Raw genomic sequence first — 18,118 nt, forward strand, 5'->3', positions numbered from 1 at the left:
AAGGCTGTTTCTGTAGACTACCTCATTTGGGCTTTCCAACTACTGAATCATGCTGGGGATCTCATATGGATATTTTACTTATTCTTATTTACTGATTTTTTTTTAGAGAGATAAGAAGGGAGAGAGAAACATCAATGTGTTGTCCTACTTATTTATGCGTTCACTGCTCTGACACTTGGCTACCCAGATGAGTGCGTGGCCAGGGCAGCATATGGATATTTTAAATTACCATTCTATTGGGGAGGACACTGAAGATCCGAGGTAGAGCACTTCTTGACTTCAAAGAGGCGGCCAACTGGAGCAGCGCGGTTCTCGGCTCCGCTGGGTGAACCTGTTTTGCTTGGTGGTCCCAGGCCTGCAGGTCTTAAAACTCGCCAACCAAGGCTGGCTACATCCTCCCGCGCGGGCCTCTGCGAAGGACGCTCGGCACCATCTTTGAACCTGGCAACGGGGACGCACTTCCGCATTCCCCGCCTCCGCCCCCAAGGGAACAGCCGCACAGCCCCCAAGCGTTCTCCTTATGCGGATAGAGTATCTAACACTGGTTATGCTTGTATAACTGGCTAAAAAAGAATAACTTATCTCCTTTTCCCGGGTCCTGGGGGAATTCTGACCACTTCAAAAATGGCACCGACAGCCTCACCTCCCCAGTCTTCCGTTCTGGAGACGCGGGGACGAAGGTCGCATTGGAGTGCGCCCGCGCAGGCCTGTCTCCATGGCAACCTGCGCGCAGCCCAGGCACCTCTGCCTGGCGGGAAGCGCGGGTGCTGTGGCGCTGGCTACAGGCAGGGCTGCGAGCGCCGAGGGCCCCGGGCGGTCGGGGCTGCTGCAGGATGAGACCCTGGGCGTGGTGTCCGTGCCTTCGCAGTGGAGGGGCGTCCAGGGCCTCCGCGGGGAGACGGTGAGGGCGCGGGCCCGGCTCTGGGCGACGCGGGCGGCGGGGCGAGGGGCCACGCCAGGACCCCGGGCCAGGTGCTGGCGTCCCACCGATTTATTTTCATATTTTAATACACAAGGACTAACCTTGGGGATGCTCTCGTCTCAGTTTCCCCAGTCTTTGAACAACAACATAAAGGTTTTTTTTTTTTTTAAAGAACCCCCTGAAGACCCTACGTTTGGAAGGATTTTGTGTGAACTTTAGTTTTTAGGCATTTCAAATCATCTTCCGTTTAAAAAAATGACCACACTGCATCATAAGATCTAGACAAGTCGCTTCTTGTAGTTGAATCAAAAGCACACAAAAAGGTGCTTTGGGGAGATGAGGGGCCGGGCTCCTGGGTGCCAGGGCCGCTCCCGAGGCGCTTGGAACTCCCGCTGCGCGCTGCGCGGAGCGGTTCGGGCGCGGAGGCCCTTTGGGGCCTCCCCCCCGGAGCTTTGCCTGGGCGCGTGTGCGCAGGGGATAGAAAATGAACAGTGTATGTAATAAGCATATTACGCAGTGTGTCAGGAGGGGAACGGTGCCCCGTACAAGAAAAAGAGGGGTGAGGGTTTAGAAGGGTGGATCGGGGAGGAGGAGGGCGCGTTGCGTCTGCACGGGGGGGGGGGGGGGCATTTAAACAAAAGACTCGGAGTGAGAGAGTGAGCGCTCCTGCTCCACCACGCTGGATTCCTGAGTTAGAAGGGTCCAGGCAGCGCGAAGGGCGGGTGTAGAGGCCTGGGGTCAGAGCTAATCTGGTGTTTGAGGAGTCCGCGCGGCTGGAGAGGAGTGCAGGGCGGGAGGGTAGAATGGTTCCAGGTGGGATCAGAGAGGTCCAGCAGAGGCAGGTCAAGCAGGTTGATGCAGAAAATTGAGGCTTAATTTGTCACATAGGTGTGTCCAATGTGCAGCGCTCATATGCTCACCAACACCTATGGGGTTTCCCTGAAGTCTTGCCTTTGAGGACAGTTTCTTGCTTCAGGCCAACAGCCTGTGGGTTTCAAGCCGGGATTTGATCTGGCTTCAAAGCGCTCCTGCTCCACCACGCTGCATAGGACCCACAGTTCTAGTTAAAAAGTAAAGGCAGTGGGTGTTGCAGTTACATAGATCCTTACCGCAGGTCACTGTATGTAATTCCCTGGATTTGGAAAAAATACTTGAAATACCTCTCTCTGACTCGCTGATGATTCAGATTTTAGAGGACTCCAGGTTGAGAACTCCCGGTTCACTGTAACTTTTTTTTTCCCCAGAAGAATGAGATTGAGGCTCGTTAATTTTCTTGTAGATAGTTTTAACCTGTAGGAAGAACTGATTCTAGGCTTTCATTTGTGAGGTGATTCATTTAAATCAGGCTCTTATCTTACTGAAGGAGTGTTTTTTTTTTTTTTAAGATTGTATTTAGGTATTTATTTTTAGAGAGAAGGAAAGGAGAAAGAGGGAAACATCAATGTGTGACTGTCTGCCTCTCTCGCGCCCCCTACTGGGGACCTGGCCTGCAACCCAGGCAAGTGCCCTGACTGGTAAACTGCAGACCCTTTGGTTCACAGGTCTGCACTCAGTCCACTGAGCTGCACCAGCCAGGACAGGAGATTTTTATTAAGTTGTAAGAATCTTACAAGGGTTGGAAGGAAGTGGTAAATTGTTTTTTCCCAATTAACTTTTTTTCTTTGACCAGGTCAGGTCACATACAAAGACTCAACCAATGAATTCATAAACAACTGGAAAAACAAGTCTCTGTTTCTCTCTCTCAAATTAATACGAATTTTTTAAAGTTATCTATTCCAAAAGTTTGGGAAAAATGGATAAATTAAAAAAATAAAAATCACCCCACAATCTCATTCCCCCCATAGCGATTTGGGTTGTATCCATTCCCTTTCTGTTTTGTCTCTTCTCCACATTTTTTATTTTTTTATTTTTTTTAACTTTTTTTTATTGATTATGCCATTACATTTGCTCTATTCCCCCCTCCATTCCCCTCCACCCTGCATACCCCTCCCCCACCATTTCCCCCCTTAGTTCATGAACACATGTCTCAAATTCTTTAGATTCTGTATTTCCCCTGCTATTCTTACCCTCCCCCCTATCTATTTTCTTTCTACTGTCTATGCTACTTATTTTCTGTACCTTCTCCCCCCCTTCCCCTCCTCCCACTCCCCTGTTGCTAACCCTCCATGAGATCTTCATTTCTATGGTTCTGCTCCTGATCTAGCTGTCCTCTTAGTTTGCTTTTGTTTTAGGTGTGGTTCTTAATAACTGTGAGTTTGCTGTCCTTTCACTGTTCATCTTTTTTATCTTCTTTTTCTTAGGTAAGTCCCTTTAACATTTCATATAATAAGGGCTTGGTGATAATGAACTCCTTGAATTTGGTCTTATCTGAGAAGCACTTTATCTGTCCTTCCATTCTAAATGAAAACTTTGCTGGGTAGAGCAATCTTGGTTGTAGGTCTTTGGATTTCATGACTTGGAATACCTCTTTCCAATCCCTTCTTGCCTGTAAGGTCTCTTTTGAGAAATCAGCTGACAGTCTGATGGGAACTCCTTTGTGGGTGACTGTCCCCTTAGCTCTTGCTGCTTCTAGGATTCTGTCCTTCATTTTAATCTTGGCTAATGTAATGATGATGTGCCTTGGTGTGTTCCTTCTTGGGTCCAACTTCTTTGGGACTCTCTGAGCTTCCTGGATTTCTTGGAAGTCTATTTCCTTTGCCAGCTTGGGGAAATTCTCCTTTATTATTTGTTCAAATAAGTTTTCCACTGGTGGCTGTGCCTTTCCCCCTTCTGGTACCCCTATAATTCGGATGTTGGAACGTTTAAAGATGTCCTGGAGGTTCCTAAGCTTCTCCTCATTTTTCTGAATTCTTATTTCTTCATTCTTTTGTTTGATCATTTTTTTCTTCCTTCTGGTCCACTCCCTTGGTTTGAGTCCCAATTTTCTTTCCATTACTATTGGTTTCCTTTGTATTACCATTCATTTCGATTAGTTTAGCTTCCATATGTTTCTCTAATTTGTGACTAAAATCAACCAGTTCTGTAAGGATCCTGATAACCAGTGTTTTGAACTGTGCATCTGAAAGACTGGCTATTTCTTCATCGCTTAGATCTATCGGTTCTGGGGCTCTGAGTTGTCCTAGAGCCATTTTTGGTCTATTCGTGCTGTTAAGTAAGCGGAGCGAAGCCTTAGTTGTTTACCAGGACGGGGAGACCCCCACATTTTTTAAATTACATGTTATTGATCGTGCCATTACAGTTGTCATGATTTTCCCCCTTTGCCTCTCCACGTTTTTCTTTTTTATAAAAGTTGAGTTGCATTGCGCCTAACACTTCCATCTAATACAGCCAAATGTTGCGTGGCAATGTTTTTTATAACTTTATTTCCCCAGTCCCTTTTTTCCTTTTTATTTTTTTAATTTAATCTTTTAAAAAAGATTTTATTTATTTATTTTTAGAGAGAGGGGAAGAGAAAGAGAAAGGGAGAGAAACATCAGTGTGTGGTTGCCTCTCACACACCCCCTACTGTAGGGGACCTGGCCCCAAACCCGAAACCAGGCACATGCCCTGACTGGGAATTGGTCAGCACTGAATCCACTGAGCCACACCAGGCAGGGCCTATTTAATCTTTATTGTATTTTTTTTCCTCATTACCATTTAGTAATGGTACTAAATGGTAGTACCACCCTCTTAACCAGTCTCTTTTGATGGGCTGTTAGATTTTTCCCAATTTTTCTCTTATCAATAATCCCTATGATGAGTGTTCTAGGTAAATTTTTATGCAGTTTCTTAATTTTGGGGGGAAGTTTCTTTGGCAAAGTCAGACATGGGTCTCTGCTCGGCTCATGTGCTGGTGCAGAATTGGAATGTGTGTGTGCATTCCAGTGCTGGCTCCTGACGTTTTATTTTCATGTTACTGGTCTTGGGCCTGACTTGGCTTTTCTTGTCATACCCATCTGCACCGAGGGACAGGGTCCTGGACTTTGGTGTGAGGCCCGGGTGCACAGACTTTCTAAGGGTTGGCTTTGGGCCACTCATATGATCTCTTCTGCCAAATGTGTCTCGTTAGGATACATCCTGGGGGGTGAAAGGAGGCTGCTGGTCAAGTTTGAAAGCCCAGTGCAATTCAGGCGAGAGGACAGAAGGCTCAGTGATGAGTTCAGCTGCCCGAGCGCCAGCTCCTCACCACCCCACCCTGGGCTCCTCTGCTGTTTCCCAGGCTCGGCCGACACTGGAGTGGCCCGGAGACTGGAAAATGCGGGCGTGTGGGGCCCACTTTGAGTGATTCCTGCTGCTCTGGCGTGAGGTTAGAGCTGGGACTCTGTTTTTTTTAAGTGCCCAGGTCATTCTAATGCATAGCAGAGATTGAACACTGCTGATTTCATCCATCCCACTTTCCAGCAGAGTTACCTTTCCGAAGCCCACTTTTGAATATTACATGGTCCTCTACCCTTTGGAACCCTCTTTCCCGTGGCTGGCCACTAGGCCAGCCTCTTGTCCTTCCCATCTCAGCTCAAAATGCCAACTCCCCGAGAGGCCACCTTCGCCATCCCACCCGGGAGCTTCCCTGGCTCTCCCACACCCCTGCTGGGCTCAGCACCATTGGGTTTCCATGCGGTTTTGTCTGTTTGTTTACTTGTCTGCAGCCAAGTCCCAGGTATGTTTCTCAGGCACAGGAATCCTCCACTGTTTGTTTTCTGCTGTATCCATCGTACCCAGACAGTGCCTGGCAAGTAGGTGCTTAATAAATGTATGTGTGTGTGTGCATGTGTACATATACATGCATGTATAGTATAAATGGACTTGAACTCTGTGCCAAATACCATGCAAAGTGCTGGGGATACAAAGGCAGAGCAGACAGCAGTCTTCTGCTGGAGGAGCTCACAGTTTGATGGCAGATGGATGAGCAAAGGGGGTTCAGTAGGATGGGAAGGGGGACAAGGGGGCAAGTGTCGAGTGTGCTGCGTGTTCTCAGGAGAGCTGCCCCCGTGTGGTCCTTCTCCCCTCTCCGGGCTCACCAACTCTGGCCCGGGGCCTGGCCCTGCCCCCAAGCCTTAGCAGGGCAGCGAGGGGGCGGGAGGCTGATGGGTGGCTCTGTGAGGAGAGCCTCTGGTGGATGACAGTGATCTCAGGGACATGGGGTCCCTCGTTTGGAAAAGACTGGACATGATTGCAAGACAGTTTGGCAGTTCCTCTCCTAAGCATCTGATGTCTGTCCTTGGGCCTAGCTGTCCGAGGGACAAGGACCTTGAGACAGATGGCAGGGTAGGGAAAGGGGCAGCTGGGAAACAACCCACCTTGTGTGAATTAACTGGTCACCGACACACGGGTGGAAGGCGCCCACTGGAGAGGGTCGTCTGCTGGGGGCGGAGCCAGGCCGGGGCCAGGCGGGGGCTGGTCTGCTGCTGGCCAGGAGGGCTGAGGGTGCTGGCCGAGGCAGCCACTGCGGCTCTAAGATCCGGCAGGTCTTCGAGTAGCGATGTTCTGTTACAATGTTGACGAGGTGCTGGAGGAGCCTGTCTGTTAATTAACCTATGATAAAGTTAGTTTCCTTATACTCTTTAAACTTGTTACATGACTATTCCAGCTGCCAGTTCTTCAAAGGGGACACTCCTGAGTCCTCATTAAAGTGTGTCACCTCAAGTCCTGGGGCTCTTAGCGGGTCACACAGTCCCTCCGAACCTGTCACTGAGCCTGGGGGGCAGCCCAGGGCTCTGATTAGCTAGTCCCAGCCCTGTCTCCCCTCTGCCTCAGTGAAGCAGACAGAGGAAGACTAGGCCGGCTCCACTTGCATGCCACACAGACTGGGCTCCTCCTGGGAAAGGGGCTGGTTCAGGGAGGGCAGGGGCAGACTGAGCGAACAGTAGAGAGGTCCACTGGCCTGAGGATAGAGAGCCGCGTGGAAAGTGAGTTACCCAGGTAGGTGATGCTGGGAGTAAGCCGGCTGGTGACCGTGGCCTTTTGTTCTTCTCCAGAAAAGCTGCCAGACGGCCACTGTCGCCACTGCCGAAGCGTCCGCGCAGACCCGGAGGCACGCAGATGCCGAGGTGCAGACCGAGGCTGCTGTGTCCGTGGACTGGCCACCTGCATCCCAGCACGACGGCCCCCGACTCGCAGCCTTTCTTCAGAGAGTGGAGGCCATGGTTATCCGGGAGCTGAACAAGAACTGGCAGAGCCACGCCTTCGATGGCTTCGAGGTGAACTGGACGGAGCAGCAGGAGACGGTAGGGAACAGGGGCCGCCTCTGGCCCATTTTAAGTCCATCTTTTGCATGGCCCAAATGATACCTGTCACAGTATCAGCCTCACCAAACCCTTCCGCTTCATCAGAGTGTCAGTGGGCCCTCGCTGCCTCCACCCTGCAGCTGGGGGTCCGGAGGCTCGGAGCCACAGTAACTGCCGGAACAGCGACAGTGCCAAGCTCGTAAGCAGCAGGGGCAGAGTTAGTGCCCAGGCATCCGACTCTGTGCCTGGTTCTCTCCTCTGCTCGGCCGAGTTTCCCCGGGGGCTCCGTGGGCGAGGACTTCCTCTGTACCGTCGCGCTCCCTCCCCGGGACCTGTGTCGGTTCTGTTACCATGTCCAGTTTATAGAAAAGGCTCAGGGTGGCTGAGTGGCTGAACCGGAACTTGAGCCCTGGTCTGTCTGGTTTCAGGGCTGTGCTCTGGTGACGTCAGTGTCTGCAGATCTCTGTGCTCTCCAGGCACAGCTCGGAGCGGCCCCTGTGAACTCCACTGTCCAGTGGACGGACAGCGGGGCGGGGCGGGGGGAGCCTCCGAAGGAAGGTGCTCCCCGCCGCGCGATGCTGCTCACTGGTTTGTACCTTTGTCTTTCCCCTTTTTAAAGATTTTTACTTATTTATTTTTAGAGAGGGGAAAGGAGGGAGAAAGAGAGGGAGAGAAACATGATGTGCGAGAGAAACAGTGATCTCATGCCCCCAACCCAGGCACACTGGGAATCGAACTGCCAGTGGTCTGGAGGCTGCCACTCAGTCCACTGAGCCACACGGGCCAGGGCCATCCCTTTTTCTGTACAGTGTTTTCTCCCTTTAGAAACTGAGCTGAGTAGTTGTATATGCAGTGTCTGCAGCCCTTCTCTCGCCCTGTCTCCTCCCGTGCCTTCCCGCCCTCTGTCTCCAGCGAGGTACGCGGCCCTCTTCCCACCAGGTCATTGTAGGTGTGGGAGTCGGTGTGTGTGACAGGGATCCTCAGAATTTCCCTGAGGTACAGTTGCTAAGTCCACACCAAAAGTGCGGAGTCATTGTATCTTTTTTTTTAAGATTTTATTTATTTATCTACAGAGGGGAAGGAAGGAAGGAAGGAAGAGAGGGAGAGAATCACCAGTGTGTGGTTGCCTCTCACACGCCTCCAACCAGGGACCTGGCCTGCAACCCAGGCATGTGCCCTGACTCAGAAGCGAACGCGTGACCCTTCGTTTCACAGGCCGGCTCTCAATCCACTGAGCCACACCAGCCAGGCTTGTCCCCCCTTTAAAAATACCTGTTCTTTTTTTATTACAAAAGCAGGGATGTTTATTATGATAATCCAGCCCTCACAGACATACAGAACCTAAGACACGCAGAGAGCAAGAGGGGCGCTGGGTCACGGGCCTGCAGAGTGTGTCCTGTGCTGGGCTGACACTGTGGCCGTCACTGTGTCATCCTTAACATGTTTAACAAGAGGAAAGCGCTGCGTGTTGGTCTGTGACCTTTCTCAGCCAGTCCCCATAAAGGTGCTCCGCTCCTCCCAGCTCTCGAGTTGAGTCCCTGTGCGCTGACACGTCACCCTCTGAGTCCCAGCTGGTGGATGTGCGGAGAGCAGCCTCGCTTCCAGAAATGTCGCCCCCTCCTGCGTGTGAGCAGGCGGGAGGCCGGGCAGCACCCTGGAGTGGCCGTGTGCTGTGCTTGCCCTGGGCGGCCCCGGAGTTTCTAGCTAATTCCGAATGTCGGGTGGAGGCGCTTTTACACTCCGCTATTGCACGACCGAACAGCCAGGCGCTGCCCGCCTTTTTCGTCCTGTGACTCACCCCCCTGCAGTGCTGTGACCGGTTTGGCCCACGTGGGGTGTCTCTGTCTCCTGTTGTCAGGGCTGTGGCCTTGACACTTCACCCCTGTCCTTGGCATTGCTGCAGAGGCCCCTGAAGTGCTGAGATGCCACTCTTACTGCAAACTGCAAAACCACATTTTAAAATTTTGTAAACAGCCACGGCCTCGTGGCCGTTGAAACGCCCAGGTGGGGCGTGTGAGGGTCGATGGGCGAGTGCGGGAAGGTGGGGCAGTGGGCGGCGTCTCTCTCTTTCTCCCCCTCTAAAAATCAGTAAGTGGAAAAAGAAATCTGTGAACAACCTGACAACACTGCCGTGCACTTAGACATTAGAGATAAGTCCCCGGGAACCTCTGACCCCTTTGCTGTGTCATTTCCTTCCCGTTGTTTTCCATCCGAGTGCTGCTGGCAGCCGAGTCCGGTGACCAGTCTCAGGGTCTTTTCTGGTCAGAAGCAAAGCCTGTTCTGTGCTGGGAAACCACCCCTGCAGAGTGAGGGTGTGAAGTAGCCCCATTTTCCCCTGATTCTCTTCCCTCGTGGTCTCATTTTGGACTGTAAATTGTATAGTCATTGCAGTCGTAGTGTTACAATAAATAGCGCACTGTGTATACGTAGTTCTCTGGTCCTTGGGGACATGTTCCAGGACCCCCAGTGGGTGCCTGGGACTGTGGATGGTACCAAACCCTACGCAGCAGGCCCTGGAAATGTTTACCCAAGTCCTTTCGTTAGAACGTCAGTGAGATGCCGGGGAGCTCAACTCTTGTCTGTGTCAATTACTCTGTGTCGAAATTGGTTTCATATACATCGTTTTGCTTAAAGTTGCAGGACCTACTGACGACTGACAGCGTGAGGTTAGGTTACTGCATATACTATGTTTCTATATACAGCGTGAGGTTAGGTTACTGCATATACTATGTTTCTATATACAGCGTGAGGTTAGGTTACTGCATATACTATGTTTCTATATACACATTCCAGTGGTAAAGTTTAGTGTCTAAATAGACACAGTAAAGGATTAGCAGTAACAGTAATAAAATGGAACAATTCTAACAACATGCGGTAACAAGTTACCCGAAGGTGGCTTTGTTCGGTGAGGTAAACGCAGCTGGAACACGAGCACACGGCCCAGAGAGGGAGGAGTTCAGGGAGGGCAGCGTGGGCAGCGTGGAACAGGTCAGCAAACGATTTCATCACGTTACGTAGATCGGCATGCAACTGAAAGCTGAGGGACTGTTTATTTCTGGAATGTTCTGTGTAATGTTTTCGGTCCATGGTTAACTGAGTAACTGAGACTGGAAGTAAAACCACAGGTAAGGGAGAAACTCCTGTAGTTTATTTTTAACGTGAACTTTTATTGACTATAACATAACATGCAGAAATTATAAGTGTTCAAGTCCATGACTTTTCTTTCTTTTTAAAAAAAATCCTATCCAAAGATATGTGTGCTGACTTTAGAGAGGGAGGGAGGGAGAGAAAGAGTCAGAGAAACATCGATGTGAGAGAGAAACGCGATCAGTTGCACCCCATGTGCGCCCTGACTGTGGACCGAACCCGCAGTGTGGGCACGTGCCTGGCCGGGGTCAGCACTCGGCCCTCTGGCGTCCGGGGTGGTGCTCCAGCCAGCGGAGCCCCCGGCTGGGGCAGGTCCAGGCCTCTCACAAAGTGGAAACATCTGTGAACCGGAACCCACGTCAAGAAACTGAAAACCCCAGACATTGTCTCATGCCCCCTCTGCTTCCCACCTCAGTGTATCGTTTTGTTTCAAAATAACAGGTCGATTGAGATTTTATTGCTCTCCCACATAATCCACCCACGTAGTTCAGTTTTAATGTATTGCCAGGGCGTGTAACCGCCGCCACAGTGAACCGGGGAGTGTTTTCCTGACCCCCAGGAAACCCCTTGCCCACTAAGCATTTCTGCCCGGCCCCCGGCAACTCCTAATCTGCTTTTCATCTCTATCCATCTGCCTCTTCTGAACATCTCATGTAGATGGAATCCAAAGAAGTGGTCTTCTGTGATTGGCTTCTGTCACTGAGCAGAATGTTGTCACAGGTCACCGAGGTGCGGCTTCAGCCGGTGCTGCATTCCTCATCTGGCCGAGTAACGTCCCACCTGCAGGGAGAGACCACCTCGTCCAGCAGCCGGTGGACATTTTGGCTCTGAGGCACAATGCCGCGAACCTCTGGGCACACGTTTTTGCGTAAACATGTGTTTTCAGTTTTCTTTGGTCACCACCAGGACCGGGACTCGTGGAGTCTAAGTCACTCCACGCGAACGTTTGGACGAATTGCCGGACTGCTGGCCGCAGGGCGTCTCGTTCCCGGTCTCGCCGCGGTTTGTAAGGGTTCCCGCCACGTGGCGTTTCCAGGTCGCGGAGTCTTCCCGTGGGGAAGTTCCTTCCTGTGGGGTCCGGGAGGCCTCCAGAAGTGTGGACCTTCTCACAGAGCGTTGCTGTGTGGTGCAGACCGCATTCCGGGAAGCTCGTGGCAAGTCCTCACCGTGGTCGGCATCGCCAGCCTTCTTTGCTCACCTGCTGTGGGCTGAGGAGCAAGATGCCGGGGCTTAAAATAAACTGTCACCGTTTTAACCGTTTCTAGGTGTACAGTCCGGTGGTTCTGAGCACACTTGCATCGCGTCGTGCAAATGTCCCCACCACCCAGCTCCAGATGCCAAAGCTTTTGCGAGTGTGAGACCGATGAGAACAGGGTCCAGCTCTGATCCCTTCCTTCTGGTTCTGGAAGCATCGTGTTGGGGGGCAGGCCGGGACGAAGGCCCCATGTTGTCCTCGGGGCTGCGTGGTGCGTGGTGGACTCTGACCTCTGTCAGGACGCCAGTGGCCCGAGCCCAGGGGTGGTTTTTGTTGGGTGGCACCGGGCTGCCTGCTGGGTGGCTCTCAGGCTCAGGGTTGGGGACGCTCTGTCTCTTGCAGGTGATGTGCCTGCACACCCTGGGCTACCCCCCCGCCCAAGGGCAGGGTCTGCATGTGACCAGTGTCTCCTGGAACAGCACAGGCTCCGTGGTGGCCTGTGGCTATGGCCGGTGAGTGGCAGCGGGGGCCCTCGGGCTCTCGCTGGAGCCTGTTTCCCTGTCTACACAGGGTTGGCGGGGAGCTTCCCAGACAGTGGGTGGCGGGGGCTGGGAGGGGTTGGAGCCCAGGACTCAGAGTGCCCACCGGCCAGCCCTGGGCAGTGAGCCTTGGGCCTGCCGTGCCTTCTCCATGAGCTGTTTTCTGACGTGTGGGCTCCCCCAGCCCTGGTTCCTGGGAACCATTTTCTGCAGAAAGGCGTGCCCTCGGGGTGCCATGGAGGAGCCTGTGGCACTTTGATACCAAGTACAGTGTCTGGGTGTGATGCGGACACGGGCCGCTGTGTTTTGGGGTCGTGGGCCAGAGGTGGGGGCGGGATGGAGGGCAGAAGCCCCGGCCCAGGGACAGAGCCAGCTCGGCCCTCCGTGTGCAGGCTGGATGACGGGGACTGGGGCACCCTGAAGTCCTTCGTGTGTGCCTGGAACCTGGACCGGCGAGGCCTGAACCCCCGGCAGCCATCGGTGGTGGTGGAGGTGCCCAGCGCCGTCATGTGCCTGGCCTTCCACCCCACACGGCCCTCCCACATTGCAGGTGAGCCGCCCAGCCTGCCTAGCATCTCTTCCCTCCCTGCAGAGGGCATCCAAAGGAGAGGCCCCCATTGGGCCCTCAGCCCCTGGTTCGGGCCAGGGCGGAGCTAGTGGGAAGCAGAGACCATAGGTGAGCCTGTGCTCAGGTGAGGGTGCCGAGTGGGGCATGCAACTCAGTGAGAGGTGGCAGGTCCCCAGCTGAGCTGTAATGGCCTGCGGGCCGAGCAGAGGGTCAGCCTTGTTGGGATGAGAGCAGATGGAGGCGGAGCCGGCGCCTCGGGAGCTGCTGCTGTTGACAGGAGCCACACACCTGGGAAGAGGGTGGTGCTGGGGGAATGGCGAGGGCTGGGTAGAGGAGATTGCCCTGCAGCGGAGGAGCTTCCTGGGTGGGGCCTGCCCTGGGTAACGGGGCTTGTCCTCCTCGGGGTGGCTTTCAGGGCGGTGGTTCCACATCCTGGCTCAGTGGGCGGGAGGGGCAGGTGCTTGGTCAGGATGCTGGGCTGCTGGGCACAAGTGGCTGGCTGGGTCCCACAGGTGGCCTGTACAGCGGCGAGGTGCTGGTGTGGGACACAGGCCATCCCGAGGACCCACTGCTCTGGCGTACAGGCCTGACAGACGACACGCACACGGACCCTGTGTACCAGGTCAGGGCAGTGGGCGTTTGGGAGGGTCAAGGAGGTACCTTTCTCTCCTCTCTGAGCTGGGCCTTGCTGGCGTGGGCCTGCTTCTTAAGGCAAAGCAGGAGCGAGGGTGCCCGCTTGGCACAGCCAAGAAGGTCACGAGGGAGCGGGCAGTTGGGCAACTGCCATCAGCATTCTTGGAAGTCCCAGGGCCTGAGTCACACCCCTGTCCCCGGGAGGAGCCACCCCAGGGGCCACTGCCTGCCTCCTCCAGCTGTCCTGGCTTTCTGTTGGGACTGGGGGACGGACCTCGGAGCCCTCCGTGCCTGCCCTTGGGCAGCGAGTGAGGCGGCTCCCAGGCCTAAGCCTCTTTGGGGGTGCCAGGTGGCAGGTGTCTGTTTCTTGACCTTGGTCCCGCACCCCGTTGTCCCAGGTGGTCTGGCTCCCCGAGCCCCGCCACAGCCACCGCTGCCAGGTGCTGAGTGTGGCCACTGATGGGAAGGTGCTGCTCTGGCAGGCAGCCGGGCCGGGCCAGCTGCAGCTCACAGGTGGCTTTGCCCTGGTCGTGCAGCAGCTGCCACGGAACACCAAGCTGAAGAAGGTACGTGGGGGCCGCTACCCCCAGAAATGGCTGAGGATAGCTCCGGCCTGCGGGACCTGCCTGTTGGGTGAATCTTGGGGCAGGTTGGGGCAAGCGGGCAGTGGCACCGGCGCCACCAGCTGAGCTTGGACCTGCTGCATGGCCTCTTTGGGCCTGGGCTCCTTTGGGGCACTCGCCAGCTTCCCTCACCTCTGCCCTGCCATCCCTTCCCCACAGCCGCACCGTGGAGAGACCGAGGTGGGAACCACGGCGGTGGCTTTCTCCAGCTTCGACCCTGGCCTTTTCATCCTGGGCACGGAAGGCGGCTTCCCGCTCAAGTGCTCCCTGGCAGCGGAGGCGGCTGCTGCCACACGGACACCGAGCTCCGTGCCCCTGCGGGCCCCGGCCCAGTTCACCTTCTCTCCCCATGGTGGCCCCATCTACTCCGTGAGCTGCTCCCCCTTCCACAGGTGGGCAGAGCGTGGCCTTCGGGTCGTCCTGCACCTGCCACAGGGCCTCTGGCACGGGCGGCTGAGGGGTCCTGCCAGGCTTCACCATAGAGCTGCTTCAAGGGCCTAGAGTCCGGCCTGGGCCTGGGTTGTCCGAGTCTGGGCCCCGGCACCCAGAGACCCGATGACTGGTCCCAGGGAACCGGACCCTCTCTAACCAGGACTGCCGGTCTTCGGGGTCCAGGGAGGGCTTCTGGGAGCCTGAGGGCCTAGCAGTCTGGGGAGGCTCCGCTGTACCTGGACCCCCAAACTCATCCCATTGCTGGGCCTCCCGCCCTCTCCCACACAGGAACCTCTTCCTGAGTGCAGGGACCGACGGGCACGTCCACCTGTACTCCATGCTGCAGGCCCAGCCCCTGACCTCCCTGCAACTGTCCCACAAGTACCTGTTTGCCGTGCGCTGGTCCCCTGTGCGTCCCTTGGTGTTTGCAGCAGCTTCTGGTGAAGGTAGGGAATGGGACATCAGGCTTGGATCCCTTTGAGTGACATGAGCCCAGCCTGGCCCACCGTTCGGGGGTGAGGCCTCTGCCTGTGTGGGACAGAGCTGAACTGGGCAGCGTTCTTCATCTGAGCTGTGGCCCAGGAGCCTGTCGGCCCAGGTGCTCAGGGAACTTGACGAGGCTCCGGGCCTCTCACCCAACTCTCTCTCCATGAAGGTGATGTGCAGCTGTTTGATCTCCAGAAAAGCTCCCAGAAACCCACAGTTTCAGTCAAGCAAACCCAGGATGAAAGCCCTGTCTACTGCCTTGAATTTAATCGACATCAAACTCAGCTGCTGGCTGCTGGCGACGCCAAGGGTGCAGTGAAGATCTGGCAGCTGAGCACCGAGTTCACTGAGCAAGGGCCGCGGGAGACGGAGGACTTGGAGCTGCTGGCAGTGGAGGTGGCCGCCTGAGGCCGCGGAGGGGCGTGTGCCTGGGCATGAGGCTGGTGGGGCGAGGTGGTGTCTGAGCTGTTTCTGATGGAAGCTCAATGAAGACAGACAAGTTTTGGGGGCAGAGTTGAGTCGTTTATTTCTTTTACATGAAACAGAATTTGGGAGAAGGTAGGGAGAACAGGAGGAAACGAGCCAACTGCTTAGATTTTTTGAAGTCGGAATGGAGCAGCTGGCACGCAACAGGAAGCTGGGTCCCCACGGCGATTGTGACTGGGCCGGAAGCAGTTTACCGAAGCACCATCTTCTACTACGTTTTATCCCAAGCTAAGCGGGTTTAAGGTTACATTGCAAAGTGACACTGTCTGGAATATTTTTCTGAAGAGCACAGAGATGAGTCGACATGCAGCAAGGCAACGGCAGGGCCAGGCGAACCTAGGGGCGGAGGGTCAGTTCACGAAGAGCGAGCGGGTGAACTCAACGTAGTCAAAAGCCGTGGGGAGCTCGCGGCCCTTGCCGTCCACATAGGGCTTCATGTGGGAGACGCAGTAGTCGGCCTGTTCCCGGGTCAGGTTCTGGAGGGAAGACAGCGCCCGTCAGCCCCACTGAAGTGGTGGGCTGGGTGGGTTTCACAACTGTTACTGCCCGAGCCTCAGGAGCCCTGGCCCAGCGTCCAAAGCCAGTTAGCTCTGAGCTGATAGGAGGCTCTGGCCTGGACAGAGAGTCATTGTAAGCGGGGCTGGAACACCTGCACCCAGCAGGGGAGGGCATTAAGGTGAGGCCTGTTGCTGAAGACTCAGCTCTACCCTGACCCAGGGGCAGCCCTCAGCTTTGCTAGTCCTAGGACCCCTGAACCCCCTCCTGCCCAGGGCAGCGGGGTAGGAGCAGAGTCCCAGACCTGGTACAGCTCCTCCTTGGTCACGTAAGGCTTTCCCTCCGAGCTCAGGGCCCGGAAGGCGCTCTCGATCTCCTCACTGGACTTGACATTCTCCGTCTCCCGGCTGATCATGAAAGCCATGTACTCTTGCAGGGAGACATGGCCGTCCCTAGGGAGGAGTGAGGGCAGTGAGCAGAGGGGCAGCAGGGGCCTTGGGCAGAGCCCTTTCCACTGCTTCCCCCAAGGCTCACCGGTTTGGATCCACCGTGTCCAGAATCGCCTCAAACTCAGGGTCGGGTTCTCCTTCCTCCACCATGGGCAGATCATAGCCCAGGGAGCGCAGGCAGGATTTGAACTCCTGGTGGTTCAGGCGGCCAGATTTGTCCTTGTCAAAGTGTCTGTGGCACAAAGTGGAGGGTGGCTCAGCACACAGGCCTGCTGCTGAGCCTGCCCGCGCCCCGCCCGGGGAGGGTGCAGGTGTACTCACTTAAACATCATGCTGAACTCTTTGAGGGCCTCTTCGGTCACCCCTGTTGTGTTCCTGCCAGAAAGAGAATTAGGGACCATGACCCCACCCCACACAGCTGGACTCCGGGTGACCTATGCTCAGGGGAGGGACTGCTCTTCCCGCAGCCCCCGGTGCCGGGCGCTGGTACCTGGCCTGAATCTGTTGCTCCAGGTTGTGCTGCATGCGCATGCCCAGCTGGTCGAGCTGGTCCCACTGCTGGGCCAGGCCCACAGTGCTGTGCTCCGTGTACTTGTTGTCCAGGATCAGGGCTTCCTCCATGGCCGCCCCGAGGTCCTCGATCTTCTTCAGCTGACTTCTCATGGCTCGAATCTCCTGGTGCTTGCGCTGCAGGGTAGGGGAGCAAAGATGTATGGGACGGGCTCTTGCCTCGGTCACCAGGCTCAAGAGCCTGACCAGCGGCCCTGGCCCTCCCCGCCTGAGAGCAGCAGGGCTGTGTACAGTGGGAAAGACACGGTGAAGTGTAGGACCCAGCAGCTTCAGGAGGGGGCAAGACTTCAAAGCGACAGCCACAGAGCAGTGGGCACATCTGCCTGGGAAGCCGCTGGGCTGGTGAAAGAGTCCGTGTAGTTCCTTCTGTGAAATAACAGGTTTTTTGTTTTCACCAATAACTTCATTGATTTGGGTGTTCTGAGTATGTTGGCCATCTCCTGTGTGGTATAACGCTGATAGTTCTCAACTGACGTCTTGATTTGACCGCCACTGACTTCAATGCGTCCGCTCAACCAAGGAGCATCGTCTAGTCCCCAGCATGAAACCGTGCAAACCGCTTCTGACACATCTGCCTGGTCGCAGCCCCTTCGCCACACACAGCACAAACTTTTTTGTCTCAGTTGCGTTTTTACCTTTCTTGAAATAGTAAAGCATAATGGCCCAAGTGGCGTATTTTCTTCCCTCATCAATGTTGAAATGGGTACACAAAAATTCACCAATTTTGTTAAGTTTTTAAAAAAATGCCCAGACATGACAGCTTTCACAATACAATCTAACAAAACTGTCTCAAGTGAAGTTAAAGACAACTAAGCACTACTAGAACTACTGTAGGTGAAAAACCAAACTTGGGCCAACCCAGTATATACAAGGCGAGAAGAGCTTTTTCTCTTCGAGCCGGGCTCAAGGCAGCAACCGTCAAAGACAAAGCCTTCCCTTCAAGTGGTGGGGAACCCAGGCCGCTTTAAGCCAAGGGTAAAGGGGAATCCAGCCAGCCCACCTCAGGCCAGACTGAGAGCCAGGCAGGCCCACTGGGGTGCACAGGTGGGGAGGGTCTCAGCTGGGTCAGGAGCCCTTGGGGCACTTACTTTGGTAGCTTCAAGCTGGGATTCAAGGGTCCCAGATTCTTCCACCATGCAGGACCTAAATGCAAAACACAGAATCACGGGGAGGCAAGAGGGACCTGTGAGCTTGAAATAAACTACCCTTAGATAAAACTGCCTGCAGTCTCCAGTGCCTTTTAAAAAGGAAACTGAACCCATCTGCCGTGGCTGTCTTTCCCTACGTGGTCCAGGGAGCAGGCCCGGCCACACTTTCCCCGGGGGGAGGCGGGAAGCTGCTGCTCCATGTGCGATGCCACCTACCCCAGG

The 18,118-nt window shown here is 54.8% G+C and overlaps 2 protein-coding genes across 10 annotated transcripts in view; one reads left to right on the forward strand and one right to left on the reverse strand.

Annotated features, from left to right (window-relative positions):
- Positions 1 to 700: 700 nt before the first annotated feature.
- On the forward strand, positions 701 to 15,261 carry DYNC2I2 (dynein 2 intermediate chain 2). The gene is made up of 9 exons (XM_037150256.2): positions 701 to 901; positions 6,877 to 7,125; positions 11,870 to 11,979; positions 12,399 to 12,556; positions 13,087 to 13,196; positions 13,606 to 13,773; positions 13,990 to 14,222; positions 14,551 to 14,708; positions 14,918 to 15,261. Exons 1-9 carry the CDS (start codon positions 716 to 718, stop codon positions 15,154 to 15,156), a joined length of 1,611 nt encoding a protein of 536 aa, XP_037006151.2. The 5' UTR covers positions 701 to 715; the 3' UTR covers positions 15,157 to 15,261.
- SPTAN1 (spectrin alpha, non-erythrocytic 1) overlaps positions 15,249 to 18,118 on the reverse strand; it is a 57,177-nt gene continuing 54,307 nt past the window's right edge. For all 9 annotated transcript variants that reach the window (XM_053667860.1, XM_053667859.1, XM_053667858.1 and 6 more), the window contains 6 exons: positions 17,837 to 17,891; positions 16,669 to 16,865; positions 16,500 to 16,553; positions 16,264 to 16,410; positions 16,034 to 16,181; positions 15,249 to 15,710 (listed from right to left, as the gene is read on the reverse strand). In XM_053667860.1, coding sequence (XP_053523835.1) covers positions 15,585 to 15,710; positions 16,034 to 16,181; positions 16,264 to 16,410; positions 16,500 to 16,553; positions 16,669 to 16,865; positions 17,837 to 17,891 — 727 coding nt within the window. In that variant the 3' untranslated portion in view covers positions 15,249 to 15,584. The remainder of the gene's footprint in view (positions 15,711 to 16,033; positions 16,182 to 16,263; positions 16,411 to 16,499; positions 16,554 to 16,668; positions 16,866 to 17,836; positions 17,892 to 18,118) is intronic.

This window comes from Artibeus jamaicensis, unplaced genomic scaffold (assembly GCF_021234435.1).
Source record: "Artibeus jamaicensis isolate MK-2021 breed Jamaican fruit bat unplaced genomic scaffold, CSHL_Jam_final contig_471, whole genome shotgun sequence".
Classification (NCBI taxonomy): domain Eukaryota; kingdom Metazoa; phylum Chordata; class Mammalia; order Chiroptera; family Phyllostomidae; genus Artibeus; species Artibeus jamaicensis.

Bases quoted from the DNA above. Each gene is read 5' to 3' on its own strand.
- DYNC2I2 (XM_037150256.2), top strand. From the start codon at position 716: ATGGCAACCTGCGCGCAGCCCAGGCACCTCTGCCTGGCGGGAAGCGCG. The intron at 902-6,876 runs GTGAGGGCGCGG...GTTCTTCTCCAG, and splicing joins AGGGCCTCCGCGGGGAGACG to AAAAGCTGCCAGACGGCCAC. The intron at 14,223-14,550 runs GTGGGCAGAGCG...TCTCCCACACAG, and splicing joins AGCTGCTCCCCCTTCCACAG to GAACCTCTTCCTGAGTGCAG.